At 48.7% G+C, this 18222-nt stretch overlaps 1 protein-coding gene across 1 annotated transcript in view; it reads right to left on the reverse strand.

Moving 5' to 3' along the window:
• Positions 1–4038, reverse strand: part of ACOT11 (acyl-CoA thioesterase 11) — a 45552-nt gene extending 41514 nt beyond the window's left edge. Inside the window, exon 1 of the mRNA XM_068965007.1 lies at positions 3913–4038. Within this exon, the coding sequence (XP_068821108.1) occupies positions 3913–3945 (33 nt within the window). The 5' untranslated portion in view covers positions 3946–4038. The remainder of the gene's footprint in view (positions 1–3912) is intronic.
• Between the last annotated feature and the right edge of the window lie 14184 nt (positions 4039–18222).

The raw sequence follows: 18222 nt of genomic DNA on the forward strand, positions 1-18222 counted from the left end.
TTCTCTAACAGTTCTCCATTCCCCAGACAACCTGAGTTTAACCTCGGCAGTGCCACTTACTAGCTGTGTGACCTTGGGCAAGTTACTTAACCTCTCTGTGTCAGTTTCCTCTTTAATATGGGCACAGCACCACTATCTACTTCACAGACTTGTTATAAGGAATAGACGAGCTAATGCAAGCTTGTCACCTAGCTCGTATTTATGACATTTATTATTACTATTCACAGCTCTTATCGCAGATTTTCATTGTATATTTCTTTGACTACCTTTTCACTGTGTCTCCCTCATTAGCTGTCAGCTCACAACAGCCTGGGTTCATCACAGAATACTCAGTCCTGACACAGGCTAATCACTGTAGAAGAAACACCAGAGGCCAACACAACATCCCAGGGAAACACCATTAATTCTGGGAGCAGAAGGATGGAGGTTTGAAAGGAAATGATGGCTGAGCCAGGTTTTGAAGGATGAAGATAAGTCCTCCAAACAGACTAAGAACACCAAGTCTATCCACCCAGGGCTGAGACTGGGGTTCAGATGTGGCTCCCAAATAGGCTGAAGCTAAGCATCCGAGTTTTGTCTCCTCTGGGAAGACTTCTGGGAACCCTTCAGCCCCCTCTGAGCCATCATGGCCGCCCATTTGTCCACAAGTTTTTGTGTTCCTACTACATGAGAGACACAGTATTTTATGTCTAGGGTTTTCTCTTCCCCCACCACTCAGTGGGGTAGTTGAGGAAGCCAGGCCCCTGCTTTTCACTGTCAGGACCAATCTCAAAGTGGTGCACAAACCCTTCGCAAACATCCAGACCCCTAGGATGTCCAGGCTGATGGAGACCTCAGAGAACAACCAGAAAAGGGGAGCACCTGGCCTAAGGTTAAGCATGAACACTGGGGTGAAGATGAGATGTTAATCCAGAGGTGGCCAAATACTGTGTCCTAAACTTCCCCACACTTTGAACTAGACCCCAGTTGAGGCTGGGGGTGGGGAGCGGTTCCAACAGCTGTCCTCAGGTTCGAGGTGAAGCGGGGGGTTGCAACAAGGGGCCGGAAGCAGCAGGCAGGTCTGTGGGCTGATGAACAGGTGCACAGATGCCCACAGCTGCATCTGGTCTCCTACCACCTGTCAGCAGCACCACCAGATGCAGGGCTTGCCGGGGAAACTGGGACAAACAACCCCTTCCTCATTCCCAGGGTAAGTGAAGTCCTGGGCCCCTTGGGGAATTGCCTAGACAGGGCTAGAACCCAGGTTTAATAGAGGTTCACAGCCTCCCACAGGGTGCCCGCAGATCCCTGCCAATCCAGGAAGGCGGGACTCAGTACCCAGTACAGACTGACCACTTGCATGGGGAAGAAGGGTCTCCACCGAGAGAAACAGGACAAGTGACCCTTGCAGCACCACCATACGGGCATCAGCGCTCCTCCAGACTCGTCCCCCCAGGCTGGCAGCAGACTTGCAACCTCATTCACTCACTCGCTCACACCTGCCGAGTGCTCGCTGGGTACCCAGTAACAGGTGAGAGCCAGAGCCGACCCCAAAATGCTCACTGTTTGCAGTGCCATGTGACCCTGACAAGGGCCCTGGAACCCTGGGAAGCAGGGCTTGTGGGTTATCTGAGGACTCCGTTTAACCCAGTTCTCTTTGTCCCCAGGGAAGAGTTTGGTGGAGTTTTTTGGTTTGCTTGCTTTTCATTGAAAACCGCTCTGGTAACAAACTCAGCAAATGGTCTCCTCCTGTATTCTGGGAGAACTTGGAGAACTCAGGAGGAAACAAGGGGAGTCCAAGGAGATCTGCCATTCAGGCAGCAATCCAAAGGTGGTGATCAAGGGCACAGTGTTCTCAGCCAGTATGAGGTCACCATGTCACCCTATGAGCCCAACTTCCATACCCACCCCTACCTCTACTCTCAGACTCAGGGTGCGGGTGGGGGCAAATGTGGGGAAGCAGCATGCCAGCTGGGCTCCGAGTTGGGACACGTGGGTGGGAATCCCATTGTGGGCTTTCATCGGGCCTAGCCTTAAGTTCTCTAGGAGCTCAAACTCTAGAGCCAGACTGCCCAAGTTCAAATCTCCACTCTGCCAGTTTCTTCCAGTGTGATACTGGGCAAGTCTTCAACCTCTCTGAGACTCAGTTTCCTCATGGAGGACGTGGAGATGATAACTGCACCTATCTCACAAAGAACTGGAGGAGTTATAAACACAAAGCATCTCATATGATGCCTAGCATGGTCAGCTGTATAAGGATTTGCTACTGCTGTCATCTCTGTGATAAAGACATGTTGCTCCTCCACTGCCTTCTCCCCGGTTACTGATGAAGATCAACGGGAAAAGAGTCATGAAGGGTTAAAGACAACAGGGCACAAGAGAAGACACAGACAGCCCTACCCACCCGGAAGAGGCTCTCTGCCCTGCACTCAGGGATGGGACCAAGAAGCCCTGATGCTCAGATCCCATCCTTGGTCTCGCTGAGAAGCTGCCTGTGCCCACTGGTTCATTAAGCATTCCCAGGCCTGGCCACATCCAACCCGGTGCTGGGAACACCAAGAGCTGCCTCAAGTGGTGGGAGAGAGGGACATGCAAATTCCACACACAGTCCATGGTGGGAAGGAGCTAGCACAGGGGCTTGTCGTGTCAAGAGAAATCTGGGAAAGCTTTCCAGAGGAGGCAGCATCTGAGCAGAGATCAGAGGGCTCAGAAGAAACTTATCATGGAGACAAGTTCGCAGGAAGCTGGTGGGGAGTCTGGCGGTGGGGGAGGGGTGGGGGTCACTTAGCAGAGAGCACTCTTGCAGAGGAGGGAACAAGCGTGGGGCACTGAGGCAGTGGCAAGCTGTTCAGTATGGGTGCCACACTAATCGCAGAGGCGTGGGGAAGGGGGATGAGGAGGGAAAGGGGGGCAGAGGCAGATTACCAAGATCCCTTTGTATAAGGTAAGGCACGTGAGCGTGATACCCAAGGCAGCCTTCTGAACAGGTGAGGAATAATTACATTTGCCTTTTAGAAGCATCTCTGTAGTGGAGGGTGAGTAGGAGGGGGTGGACCTGAGACAGGGAAGCAGGGAAGGAAGGGTGCTGGGCCAGTTGAGGACGGTGAGGTCTGGGCTGAGTGGTGGTCGTGGAGATACAGGAAGGGAGTGGAGAAGAGATGTCTTTATTTACCCCTTTTTAAAGGCTTTCCCCCAAAATATCTTCAGAGGACACTCACTCTACGCCCATAGCATGTCTGCCAGTCTGTCCTGAACCTTTTTCCATTTACCAGATCAAAGGCCCCCACCAGGGACCACTGAGCACTTGGGTCTGTCTGGTGCCTCAGCATCCAATCTCAGCTCCAAAGTCCCCGTTAAGAGGCTTCAGGGAAACGTTCTCTGCAAGGTTACCTTGCAGATCACCCTCCCAACAGCCCTCACTTGGTCCTCCTGCACATGCTCTCCCAAAGAGGTCATTGTCCCCAAGAACCCTTCGGTTTCAGTCTGCCATACTCTCACCCACACGCACACCCCTAGCCTGTAACTTTTAGCAGCTCCAAGCCCTTCGAGCCCTGAACCCTGAGAGTTAAACACCACAGAACCACAGAGCTCAGTCATCCAGCAGAAACAAGCTTGGAACTCCACGGGGAGACACACACACACCCAGAGTAGAATCCCAGATGCCAAGAACTTGCCAAAGATGATTCTATTCAACCCAGCTAGTCAGCCTAACGGCCCCTGGAGCTTGTTTGGTGATTGTTGCTTATAATGAACCAGCCTAGGAGCTCTGAAATTTCTCCTTGCAGAGAGAGCTAGAAAATGCCCCGTGGAAAGGGAGAGAGAAGATGTAGGACTCCTGACTTCAAATGGAAACTTCAGTTCTCTTTTGGGATCCCCAGACTCCAGTCCCCTCCCTCTGCCTCCAAGCCTCCCTCCCCCACCCACCCTCCATACCCTTCGCAGGTGACTTCCGACACTCTGGATCATTGCTGCCGTGGCCTGCTAGCTGGTCGCACCCTCCTCGGAGAGACACTGGTCAGAGAGACTCTGACAGCCGGCTCCAACTCAGAACGCAGCGGATCACCTCGCCTCCCCCTCCTCGTCCCCCTCCCCGCTCCTGCCCTCCTGAGCCAGCCCTTATCACCGAGCCCGGGCCCTTTCTCAGACTGCCCCCCTCCCCTAGAGCCCCGCACAGAGGCTCCTGTGCCTGCTGCTCAGCGCAGAGGAAGGAGAGAGGCTGCCAGCTGGGCCACAGCCACGTCAGGAGCCCTGTGCCCGCCCACTGGGCAGCCAGCCGGACACTCACTACACCTCCAGCCACCACCAAACTTGGTCACCTCCACTCCTAGCCCCTGACGTCCTCCCCACAGGGTCTCTGCTCTGGGATCCCTCCCGGTCCCAGCCAGGAAGACTGACAGAACGGGAACCAGGTTTCCATCCGTCCACAAAGGGTCAGGCCAGAAGGTGGCAGGAGGCCAGGGAGCTGCCAGCAGCCTCCCAGAGAGATACCAGATCCACCTGCTAGGACTCTTCACCCTTGGGGTGCCGCCTCACGCTCCGGCCTGCCAGCATCAAGCAGCTGCTGGCCAGGGACAGGGCACACCCCCTCACTTCCTTAAAATAGGCAGTGTGACTTTTCTAAAAGTGACACCTACCAAATTCCACCCACGGGCACCACAGAGTTCAGCCCCTGGGCACCCACCCCAGCCCCTCTGTAGCCACTACTGACTAAAAGAACACCAACATTTTCCCTTCTCCCCCTCACTTCTGCAAGAGACATGGTGAGGCAGACTTGACACACGCATGGGATTTCTCATGACAGGCCAACAGAATCAAGTGCTTGGTGCTTAGGGAAAGAAGGAGGGGAGCGGAATGTAGGCTGCGATGGACACGTGCATGGTGCACAACAGCGCCTCACTGCAACCTTCACCCACTGTGTGCTGGGCTCACCACGCCCTCATTTCAACCCCCGCACGGTCGCTTGGGGAGGGCAGGTGGGGTGTCCCAGGTGGCACAGCTGTTGAGTGCAGAGCTGTACTGGAACAGAGGTCAGTCTGATTCTGAGGCCTCTGCCCCTCACTGCCTCTAGTTCACTTACCACGAGCCTAATGTCTCCCCCTGGGCCTAAGACAACTGGGTTCCGGCCTGTTTTTTTTTTCACTAATGTGCTGTGCGACTCTGGGCAAGTTTCCGGCTTTCTCTGGGCCCTCTTGTTCTAGGAGTCAAGGACTCTAACGTCCATCACTATGAGCTCAGGCCCTCCCTTCGAAGAGTTTATGTCTGTCAGTAAGCTTCAGTGTCAACAAATGAAAAATTAGAGTCAAGCCTTAAAAATGGCAAGATGGGGACTTCCCTGGTAGTCCAGTGGCTAAGACTCTGAGCTTAATGCAGGGAACCTGGGTTTGATCCCTGGTCAGGAAACTAGATCCCACATACTGAGACTAAGATCAGCGGCAGCCAAACAAATAAACAATTTTTTTTTTAATGGCAAGATGGTCCAAGCATGGCACTGAGGGTTGGGGTAATCTGGGAGGCTTCGTGGAGGAGGCAGTGCTAGAGCTGGAACGAGGCTGAATCAGCTGAGAAGAGGGAAGAGGTGGGAGGCCTTAAGGGAACAGAACAGGATGCAGTCATAGGCAGTAACCATCCTCATACTGTAGGAAAAAACTGGAAATCTATCACTGAGGACCCTGAATGCCAGGAAACAGGGTTTAAGCATCAAGGAGCCTCTGAGTTGAAGTTTGTGTTCAACATGATAAAAAGCCATGTGAGGTGAAGAGGACAGGTGTCACGAGAACCTTCTGGACAGGTAAGAAAAACAGCTCAGAAAGAGGACAGTTCATCTCACTAGATAAAGCAGGCAGGAGGACAATTTCAGGGTCTTCGTTGTGCAGATGAGGGGGAGGAAACCCAGAAGGCCTCTGGGCCCAGCCCTAGCCTCTCTCCAGAGATGTCTGGACTCAGACTCACTGCACTCAGTCTAGCCCCCTCATCTTACCGATGAGCACACTGAGACCCAGGGATGAAAACTGAGCCAACCAGAGTCTCACAGTTAGGCAGCTGTCTAGAATCACCACTCCTGACCTCAAACCTAGAGTCCTGGCCACCAACACCACAGCAAGGCATAAAATACGAAAGGCTTCATTCAGTTAGACTTATGAGAAGACTTCCAGCAAGGCTGAATCGATGTACTATCAAGAACTAGGTCTTTCTGCAGAGGCCCCAGCAGCCCACGAAGGTCTCCCTCCCCTTTGCTATTTATTACAGAACTGACCCTTGCGTCTCTTCAGCAGCTCTGTTTGGTCTATTACTCCAATGAATATTTCCTGGGTGTCTGTCTCCCCTTTCCAACTTGGGAGCCCCTTGATGGCTGAGATCCCATCTTCCTGATCTTTGTGCCTCTCCTACAAGCCCCCAGACCAGGGCCCTAAATGCAGAAGGCATGAGACACACCTGATGAATCATAGTCCTGGAAAGGTGAATTGAGAAGAGATCTTCAGTGATAGCTAGTCAGTAGTTCTCCAACCTCAGCCTGCATCAGAATCAGCCAGAGGACTTTTTTATTTTTGGCCACAATGAGAGGCATGTGGAATCTTAGTTCCCTGACCAGGGTTTGAACCTGCACTCACTGGCTATTCAGGAGACGCAGGTTCAGGAAGATCCCCTGGAGAAGGAAATGGCAACCTACTCCAGTTTTCTTGCTTGGGAAATCCCATGGACAGAGGAGCCTGGCAGGCTACAGGTCTACGGGGTCACAAGCAATTGGGCAAGACTTACACGACGAGGACTGAGCATGCATGCACTGCAGTGGAAGCGCAAAGTCTTAACCGCTGGACCACCAGGGAAGTCCCCAGAGGGCTTACTGAAATACAGATCACTGGGACCCACCTTCAGCAGAGCTCCAACAGAGCCCAAGAATTTGCATGTCTAACAAGATCCCAGATAACCACGATGGTGTGATCACTCACCTAGAGCCAGACATCCTGGAATGTGAAGTCTAGTGGGCCTTAGGAAGCATCACTACGAACAAAGATAGTGGAGGTGATGGAATTTCAGTTGAGCTATTTCAAATCCTGAAAGATGATGCTGTGAAAGTGCTGTACTCAATATGTCAGCAAATTTGGAAAACTCAGCAGTGGCCACAGGACTGGAAAAGGTCAGTTTTCATTCCAATCCCAAAGAAAGGCAATGTCAAAGAATGCTCAGACTACCGCACAATTGCACTCATCTCACACGCTGGCAAATTAATGCTCAAAATTCTCCAAGTCAGGTTTCAACAGTATGTGAACCATAAACTTGAAGATGTTCAACCTGGATTTAGAAAAGGCAGAGGAACCAGAGATCAAATTGCCAACATCCACTGGATCATGGAAAAAGCAAGAGTTCCAGAAAAATATCTACTTCTGCTTTTAACTATGCCAAAGCCTTTGGCTGTGTGGATCACAACAAATTGTGGGAAATTCTTCAAGAGATGGGAATACCAGACCACCTGACCTGCCTCCTGAGAAATCTGTATGCAGGTCAAGAAGCAACAGTTAGAACTGGACATGGAACAACAGACTAGTTCCAAATCAGGAAAGGAGCACATCAACGCTGTATATTGTCACCCTGCTTATTTAACTTATATGCAGAGTACATCATGCAAAATGCTAGGCTGAATGAAGCACAAGCTGGAATCAAGATTGCCGGGAGAAATATCAATAACCTCAGATATGCAGATGACACCACCCTTACGGTGGAAAGGAAAGAAGAACTAAAGAGCCTCTTGATGAAAGTGAAAGAAGACAGTGAAAAAGTTGGCTTAAAGCTCAACATTCAGAAAACTAAGATCATAGCATCCGGTCCTATCACTTCATGGCAAACAGATAAGGAAACAATGGAAATATTGAGAGACTTTATTTTCTTGGGCTTCAAAATCACTGGAGATGGTGACTGCAGCCATGAAATTAAAAGATTTCTTGCTCCCTGAAAGAAAAGCTATGACCAACCTAGACAGCATATTAAAAAGCAGAGACACTACTTTGCCAACAAAGGTCCGTCTAGTCAAGGCTATGGTTTTTCCAGTGGTCATGTATGGATGTGAGAGTTGGACTATAAAGAAAGCTGAGCGCCAAAGAATTGATGCTTTTGAGCTGTGGCGTTGGGGAAGACTCTTGAGAGTCCCTTGGACTGCAAGGAGATCAAACCAGTCAATCCTAAAGGAAATTAGTCCTGAATATTCATTGGAAGGAATGATGCTGAAGCTGAAGCTCCAATACTTTGACTACCTGATGTGAAGAACTGACTCACTTGGAAAAGACCCTGATGCTGGGAAAGATTGAAGGGAAGAGGAGAAGGGGTCAACAGAGGATGAGATGGTTGGACGGCATCACCGAGTCAATGGACATGAGTTGGAGTAAGCTCCAGGAGTTGGTGATGGACAGGGAAGCCTGGTGTGCTGCAGTCCATGGGGTTGCAAAGAGTCAAACACAACTGAGCGACTGAACTGAACAAAACTGAACAAGATCCCAAGTGAGGCTGATGCTGCTGGTCCAGGGACCTCACTTTGACAGCCCGTGAGTTATGTCAGTCTTCCCATTTTAAGCTGGGGAAAATGAGGCCCTGAGGTTTTAAAGGCAAACGCTGACAGTATATCACTATCGTCATCATCATCATCATCATCGGCATCATCACTGTCATTTTAGCCCTTCATTATAGCCCTTCTCACCTGCCCAGCACTGGGTAAGCACTTCACGTTTGCTACCATCTCTGGGCCTCACCTTAACAGGAAGGGACCATGACTGTTTTTCTCCTGCAGAGGCAATGACAGAGGCAGAGTCTAAAGTCGCACAGTTGATAACAGCCGGCACTGCAACTGGCACACTGATCTAGGTCCAGAGCCCAGGAGTTTAACCCCCACTCTACACAACCTGCTTACAGCTTATGCTGACCAGGAATTCTCTAGAGGTTTCCAAATCCAGCGGGTTCATCCCCAGTGAGGGATGAGCCTGCGGCACCCTCAGCCCAAAGGCTGGGTCCTCGAGTGGTCCGTGTCTAGAGGAAGACTGCCTCTTAAGTCTTGTGACCCCAGAGTATTTTCTACCTCAAACACTTCTTTTCCCACAGTTACATCCATCTTCTGACCCCACCAATGGGGGCCTTCCTGGCTGGAGGATGAAAGTCTGCATTAATTCTTCAGGTCCAAGTACCAGCCCTACCCCTACTCAGCAACAAAATAAATGAAACAGTCTCTAGTCCTACTCCATGGCGACACCGGGTTGTCACTGTCAGTCGTGGGTCTCCTCCCCCATCAGATGGGAGCGCATCTGAGTCAGCTGAGTCCTCAGTACAGGATCTGCCCAGACCAGGATTTAGTAACTAAATGATGAATGAATGAATGAATGATTGGGTGTAGAGGCAAATGAGGGAATGAATGAGTGAACACATGACCAAACTCCCAGGAATCCCCTCTGCTGGACCCTCTGGCCTTCCCAGATAGGACGACAGACTCTTTAGCTGGGAGGGGACCTCTGACATCATCACTCCAACTTATTTTCAGCATTGTCCTAGCCGAACCCCACCAGGGGCCACAGCCTGCAGCTCTCCCCTCTCCACACACATATCTAGTGTCCTAGCCTCCATTTACACACCTCCAAGATTGAAGAACTCACTCCATCTAAGGTTGCCTATGATACGAAAGAGCTCTAGTATCAGCAAGGATGTTACCATTCCTCTTAGCCATGAGGAAAAGGCCATTACCTTTTCACCAAGGCTCTATATCACCCAGAACAAGGTTGCTCCCGTGGCCTGTGACAGCTGGCAAAGACAAGGGAGTGCATGGCTTGTCCTCTGCCCACCCTAGTCTATCTGTCCAGACTTCTTTCTTTTTGGTTGTGCCAAGCGGTGTGTGGGATCTTAATTCTCTGACCAGGGATCAAACCTGCAATCCCAACAGTGGAAGCATGGAGTCATAACCACTGGGCCACCAGGGAAATCCCAGACTTATCTCTTCTAATTCTCTCAAGCCATGAACAGAGCTTCCCACTGTTCCCTTACACACCTGGGCCTTCCTTTGTTCCTGCTGTTCCACCCACCCTGATGCCCTCTAATAACGCAACATCCAAACCCTTCCCTCACAGTCAAGGCCTGGCTCAAATGGCACCACCTCCAGGAAGACTTCTGGGCTCTTCCTAAGTGGAAATTACATTTCCTCCTTCCTCTGTATCTTCACTGCCCACACAAAAACACACAGCCACACTTCAATCCTTTATTTCTCTCTCACACTGCTTTTTCTCTTAAATTGAGCTGACTTGTGTTCATTTCTCCTTCTTCACCTTGAACAAACAGGTAGAAGCAACGATGCTGATTCACCAGACTACCCTTCCCCCCTCCCACCAAACACGCAGGTACTGGAATACAGTAGATGCTCAGTGAGTGTCTAAAGAATGGGGGAGTAAGTGATGGAATGGGAAAGAAAAGGGATTGAGTGAACGGAAGTAAGCACATGTGTGAATGAATGATCAAATGAGTGAGTGACAGAATATCCTGTTCTCAGAGCTAAGACTCCCAGTTCTTTCTGGGGGACCCATTGGGCTTGTGCGGCAGAATAAAGGAAGTTGTGAGATAACTGCAGAGAGGGCAAGAGAGGGGAACAAAGGGCGGCGGTAGTGATGGCATCAAGAGAGGAAGTGGAGGTGACTGCATTGTTGCTTCAAGACCAGGCCCCCTCTTAGAACCACGGCCATTGCGGAGAAGCTGGGCCAGGAGAGCGGTTGAGAAGCCCACTGAAAGGTCCAAAGGGGAGAAGATACAGCATGGTGGGGATGGAGGGGAGGGAATGTCTACAAGTCGTTTAGGCCAGATTCAGGTTTGTGTGAGCAGAGTACCGGACCTGCCCAGCCAGCCCTGAAATCTCTCCTGCCCAGCGGCTCAAACATGCTCTCCCTCTCTCTCTCTCTCTCTCTCTCTCTCTCTCTCTCATCACCTCCTCCTTCTTGGCCCAGCTGCTGGGGGTCCGGACCCAGCCTAACTTCCAGGATTGAGCCCTTGCCAGTGACTGGCTCCCCGACCCCACTCCGGGACCCCAGTGAGCAGCAGTGGCTGCACCCTGTAGACGCTTGAGTTTCCCTCCAAGGGCCAGGCTATGTCGTCTTAGTGAGAGGCCCCGCCCATCCCAGCTCATGTCCCAGAATGCCTTGGTGCCCCAGCCTGCCCAGGCGAGAGTGCTACCAGGCACCCCCTGCCTTACCTGGAGCGCTCCCGTAGGGTAGAGGCAGACAGGCCGGGAGAGGGTGCTGGAGTCGAGGAGGAACCAGCAGCAGAAGGGTCCCAGGGAAAGCAGCCCTTCCGGAGAGAGGGGGTTGGCGGGGAGGGGTGGGGGGGGCTGCGGGCGGCCGGGGTCTTACCCAAGTGGTGGAACACTGGGGACCTAACACCTTGCAGGGCGGAGGCCCGGGAGTCTCCTGGGGACGTCGGAGATGTGGTGGCGTGGGGGAGGTCCCAGAGCAGACTCCGATGGGGGAGGCTGCGGGAGGCTGGAGGGAGGCGCAGGAAGCGGGTAGAGGCACCGGCAGGGGCGGCCCAGACCGGTTCCTGGAGGAGTCTGCTCCCCTCCCCTCACCAGCGCCGGCGAGGTGGCCCCGGGGCTGCCGAGCCTGCAGATCATAAAGGGCCGAGGCACCCGGACTGGAGCCAGACACTCCGCCCCTCGAGGCGTCAATCCCTGGGCGCCAGGCAGAGGCGGAAACGCTGGGGACCTGGCGGGGTCGAGGGGGAGCCTGGCGGCCTGCGGGATGCAGACACGTCCTCCCAGGCATTGTTAAACCAGCCCCTCACCGCCTTGAAAAGCAATGCCTGCTAGTCATTCACACCTTATTGAGCACCTATCAGGTGCTAAACGCGGTGCTGGGTGCTGGGATGCGGTTTTGAGCAGGACACACTGGCCTTGCCTTTATGGGTATTGATAGAAAAAAATTTTAATGGGCAGTTCAGAAGAGAACAAAGAAAATAAATACCACCCAGGGATCTCTTCACTGAGAGAGAATCACTTACTGTTTTCCTGGTATGTGCTTCCAGCTACACTAGAGCTGAAAGAGGTAAACAGTGCTGGCCAGGAGAGATGGAGGCTTCCTTCTCCCTCCACCAAGTGCAGGTACATATGTTATGTTATATAATATGAAATGTGTGATGTGATCATAGACATGAAGGCGCCACCTAGAAGAATCTCCATCAGTGTTCACGTTTGGGGTACAGGCTCATCTGGCAAATTTGGAAGAGACTTGACAGAGGTGTCGTGGTCTGGGCATGGGTTGGAAAAGAATTTCCAGACATGAGACAGAATGAGAGGGAAATAAAGTTTATTTAGAGTGGGAGACGCTGTTAGAACAGCAGGCCAGCTCAAGGGAGAACCAACGCTGAACAAGGGTCCCTAGTCCACTTTTATACCCAGGGTACAAGGAGTGGGATAGGGGTCTTGCAGGTCATTTGCTGATTGGATGGGGCACATATACGGGTGGGGGGAAGAGTAAGGCAAATACCTTCTCCCTATGGGGTAAGAGGGGAGACAGGTTCTACTGCTCTAGAGGACCTAAATCCGTTAATAGTTACAACATGGGGGAGGGAAGGACAATAAGGGTCTGGTTTTTCCGTTCCTGCATTCCAAGACCCTCCTTGGTTTTATCTGCTCTTTCATCCTTGGGTCACCAAGAGAGGATGTTGGTGGTCCCTGAAAGATAACTATCACAGGAAGAGGAACTTGGCAGTGGGAGTGCATTCCATACCAGGGCCAGAGAGGGTGAGGGATCAGTCATTCCAGACACTTCACAGGGACTGGTGGTTGAACTCACCTGCCCAGACCCTCTCAGTGAAGAGAGAGTTGCCTGCTGAGCGCACCACACTTGGGGCCCAAGCAGCCCTCCTATGGGGACCCCTGGCTAGGTAACAAGATGGGGGACTTCCGTCACCCAATGCGTGGGGCTTTGGCAGCAGCCTAGGTGATAACATAAGCCAACCTCTGCCACAGACAGTGGCATTAATGCAGGAGCTTCAGCTCAGCAGAGGCCCCAGGCATCTGCAACGGCAAACAACATCCAACACTGCTTTCCAAGTGCAGTGAGACACATTTGGGAACACCCAGAAACATATGGGACAGGTGTTCTTTGCTGCTGCTGCTGCTGCTGCTAAGTCACTTCAGTCGTGTCCAACTCTGTGTGACCCCAGAGATGACAACCCACCAGGATCCCCCGTCCCTGGGATTCTCCAGGCGAGAATACTGGAGTGGGTTGCCATTTCCTTCTCCAATGCATGAAAGTGAAAAGTGAAAGTGAAGGCACTCAGTCGTGTCCGACTCTTAGGGACCCCATGGACTACAACCTACCAGGCTCCTCCATCCATGGGATTTTCCAGGCAAGAGTACTGGAGTGGGGTGCCATTGCCTTCTCCAGGTGTTATTTGCAGGGAAAGGGAATTCTCAAACAGAGGATGGCGCTGGGCTGACATAAACTGTGGCTTAATTTTAATAAGACATTGTTCACAACCAAATGGTGAATCCTAGAGATAGTCAGGTTATCCATAGAAAAGTGACCTTACTGGATATACTATTTTGTAATCTGCTTTTTTTTCCTTGCAACAATTATCATAAATACCTTTCCATAATTTTTATTGCTATATAGCATTTCTTTTCATATAGATCTACTCAAATGTATTTAATCTCTTTCTGCTTTTGTAAGCTTTAATGAAATATCATTATGTACAATAAACTGCACATATTTAAAGTATACAACTTAATGAGTTTTGTCATATAAACATATATATTCATGACCGCATGACTACACTCAAGGTAACGAACATATTCTTCACCCCAAAGTTTCCTGACGGCCCTTTATACTTTCTCCCTTCTGCCTTCCACTGCCCTCTGCCCCTCCCCCACGTTCCCAGGCACAGCATAATCTTCCTCTGTCACTCCAGATTAGTTTGCATTTTCTAGAATTCTGCATAAATGGAAACATACACAATGTATTGTTTTTTATCTGGCTTCATTCACTGGGCAGAATTATTTTGCAGTTCATACACACTATTGAACACATCAGTAATTTTTTTTTTAATTGTTGAGTAGACTGTCATCTTATGGATATATCACAATTTGGTTATTCATTTACTTATTGATGGACTTTGTCTCTAAGTACTATTATCCAAATGGAGGTGGTGTGGACACTCCTGCTCAAATCCATATGTGCACATATAGTTTCATTTCTCTTAGGTAAATACCTAGGAATGGATTCGCTGGGTCACATGACAGATGTAGGTTTGACTTTTTTTTTTAGTATTTATTTATTTGGCTGCACCAGGTCTTAGTTGTAGCATGCAGGATTTTTAGTTGTAGCATGCGACCTCGTAGTCGAGGCATGTGGGATCTAGTTCCCTGACCAAGGATCAAGCCCGGGCACTCTGCATTGGGACTTCCAAGTCTTAGCCGCCAGACCACCAGGGAAGACCCTTAACATTTTTCACAGTATCAGAATTTTTCCAAAAAGCTGGTATCATTTCACATTCCCACCAGAAGCGTATGAGAATTCTAGTTCCTTCGTACCTTCACCAGCACTTATTTGGTCAATCAGTTTAATCTTAGTCATTTCAGTGAATTCATAGCGGTATATCCCTTACTCATTTCAGTGAATTCATAGTAGTATATCCCTGTCGATTTGAATTCTATTCTCCTGTTCATTGATGTTGCTAAGCATCTTTTTGTATCCGTATTTGCCACAATCTGTGCATCTTCTTTGGTTTTAAAAAATTGGACCCTCTTATCATTGAGCTATAAGAGTTGTTTGTATATCCAAAAGAACTGAAAGCAGACTCTCCAAAAGATATTTGTACACCTATGTTCACACCAGCATTATTCACAATGAGCAAAATGGGGAAGCAACCCAAACATCCATCAACTGATGAATGGATAAACAAGAAATGGCATATACATATGACGAAATATTAATCGGCCTTAAAAAGGGAGGAAATTCTGACACAGGCTACAACATGGATGAATCTTGAAGACATTATGATAAGTGAAATGTCAGACAGACAAATACTGTATGATTCCACTGTATAATGTATCTAGAGTAGTCAAATCCATAGGAACAAAGTAGAATGGTAATTGCCAAGGGCTGGGGGAGAGGGAAGTGAGGAGTTGTTCTAATGAATGTACTGTTTCAGTTTTGCAAGAAGAAAAGTTCTGGAGATTAGTTGCAAAATAATGTGAATATACTTAACATTACCAAACTGAACAGTTAAAAATCAGAAAGTTGAGGAATTCCCTGGCATTCCAGTAGTTAGGGCTCTGCACTTTTCACTGCTGAGGGTGTGGGTTCAATCCCTGGTCTGGGAATTAAGAGTCTACAAACAGCATGGTGCAGCTAAAAAAAAAAAAAAAATCATGAGTTTGGTAAATTTTGTTATGTATATTTTACCACAGTTTTTAAAAAAATTAAGTAAAAGAGTTCTTGACATATCTAAATACAGTCAACTGCTCCATATCTCCAAATTTTGCACCCAAAGACTCAACCAACTCCAGATCAAAAATATTCCAAAAAATAAATAAATTCCAGAAAGTTCCAAAAAGCAAAGCTTGAACTTGCTGCCTGCTGGCAACTATTTACATAGCATTTATATCATATTAGGCATTATAAGTGGAGAAGGAAATGGCACCCTACTCCAATACTCTTGCCTGGAAAATCCATGGATGGAGGACCCTGGTGGGCTACAGTTCATGGGGTGGTTAAGAGTCAGACATGACTGACTAAGCGCCTTCACTTTCACTTTTCACTTTCATGCACTGGACAAGGAAATGGCAACCCACTCCAGTGTTCTTGCCTGGAGAATCCCGGGATGGAGGAGCCTGGTGGGCTGCCGTCTATCGGGTCGCACAGAGTCGGACACGACTGAAGTGACACAGCAGCAGCATCAGCAGGCACTATAAGTAATCTAGAGATGACTTAAAGTATACAAGGGGATGTGCCAAGGCTATATACAAATATTACACCATTATATATATATATACATATATAAGGGACTTCAGGATCCACAGACCTTGGTATCCTCAGGAGTCCTGGAGCCAGTCTTTGGAGGATACTGAGAAAGACTCTATTGTCAGTTGTCTTTTATACTGGTCTATTGCTAAAATTTCATAAGTGCTGATGCCCCTCCTTTCCAGTTTCTTCATTATTGGGAGTTTGTATCTTTTTATTTCCTTTACTGTCATTTTAATGGATTCTTGTTAATGAGCGGACTTTTTTTTTTTTTAAATAAAAATGGTCAGTGTACCATCTCAAACCCTGAGTTAGTCATAATTATTAAAACATCCTAAGCTAATGTTTTTGTTGTCTTAAAAAGTGACATTTCACTTCTGTGCCTTTTCTAGGACGCCATATAGCTGGCGCTCAGCCTTTGCAGATTGGCTTCTTCACTTAGGAATATGCATTTAAGTTTCCTCCATGTTTTTCATGGCTTGCTAGCTCGTTTCTTTGTTTTGCTGACCCCAGTTTTCATTGTGGTATGCAGGATCTAGTTCCCTAACCAAGGATCAAACCTAGGCCCACTGCATTGGAACCGGAGAGTCTTAACCACTGGATTACCGGGGAGGTCTTAATAGCTCATTCCTTTTTAGCACTAAATAGTATTCCATTGTCTGGATGTACCAGAGTTTATTTATCTCTTTGTCTACTGAAGGGCATCTTGGTTTCTTTCACGTTTTGGCACTTATGAATAAAGCTGCTATAAACATCAATGTGCAGGGTTTTGTGTGAAGATAAGCTTTCCACTCTTTTGAGTAAATTCCAAGAAGCATGATTGCTTCATCATACCTTAGGAGGATGTTTAGCATGGTAAGAAACCAAACTGTTCTGCACGGTGGCTGTACCATTTCACATTCCCACAAGCAATGATGAGAGTCTCTATTGCTCCTCATCCACCCCGATATTTGGTGTTGTCAGTGTTTTGGATTTTGCCTAATCCAAGAGTTTTACTTCTAATGGGCATGTGGTAGTATCTTGCTGTTTTAATTTGCGTTTCCTTGATGACATATGATGTGAAGGTTCTTTTCATGTGCTTATTTGCCATCTGTCTATCTTCTTTGGTGAGATCTCTGTTTTCTCCCAGTCTGCGGCTTGTCTTCTAATTCTCATCAACCTATTTTTTCCTTACTTTTTAAAAATGTATTTATTTACGGCTGTGCTGAGTCTTCATTGCTGCACACTGGCTTTTTCTAGTTGCAGCGAGCAGGAGCTCCTCTCTTAGATGTGTGGGGCTTCTCATTGAAGTGGCTTCTCTTGTTGCAGCTCTCAGGCTCTAGAGCACAGGCTCAGTAGTTGCTGTGCACAGGTTCAGCTGACTGGTGACATGCGGGGTCTTCTTGAACCAGAGATTGAACTTACGTCCCCTGCACTGGCAGGCAGATTCTCAACACTGAACCACTAGGCAACTCCCTCATCAGTTTATTTTTGGTAACAGAATGAAGACCTGTGAACTTTAGAATTTTAGAGTATTCGTGGTAACTTTCATCTACCTATATTGTCCTCACCATCCTTGTCCCTCCCCAAGTCAGGGAATCATCATCCTGAACTTTGTATTTACCATTCCTTTGCATGGAGGAAGAGGTTTGTCATTGTTTTTCTAATACAAATTGCTATTATGAACATTCTCCTATCTGACTCCTGTTGCGGTACAAGGAGTATATACCTAGGAGTGGGGGCTTCCCTGATGGCTCAGCAGCAAAGGATCTCCCGGCCAATGCAGGAGACAAGGGTTCGATCCCTGGGTTGGGAAGATTCCCTAGAGTAGGAAAAGAGTCGGACATAACTTAGCGACTGGGCACACAGGTGCATGCATACCTGGGAGTGGGTATATACCTAGTAAAATTGCCGGGGTATAGTGTATGAAAATGTCCAACATTACAAAAGAATAACTTGTTTTTCAAAGTAATCGTATCAGTTTGCACACCCACAAACCACATGCAAGCAGTCTCTTGATTCACACTCACTCCAATTGTCAGGCTTCTGATTTGGGGCACTCAAATGTTGTAAAATGACATTTGATTGTTGTCTTGCCTTTTGTTTCCATGATTACTAATAAGTTGAACGTCTCTTCAGATGTTAATTGACCACCTGTTTCCTTCTCTAAGAAATGCTGCTGCTGTTTAGTTGTCCAACTCTTTGTGACCCCATGGACTGTAACCCTCCAAGGTCCTCTGTCCATGGAATTCTCCAGGCAAGAATACTGAAGTAGGTTGCCCTGTCC

Source organism: Capricornis sumatraensis, chromosome 2 (genome assembly GCF_032405125.1).
Source record: "Capricornis sumatraensis isolate serow.1 chromosome 2, serow.2, whole genome shotgun sequence".
Lineage (NCBI taxonomy): Eukaryota > Metazoa > Chordata > Mammalia > Artiodactyla > Bovidae > Capricornis > Capricornis sumatraensis.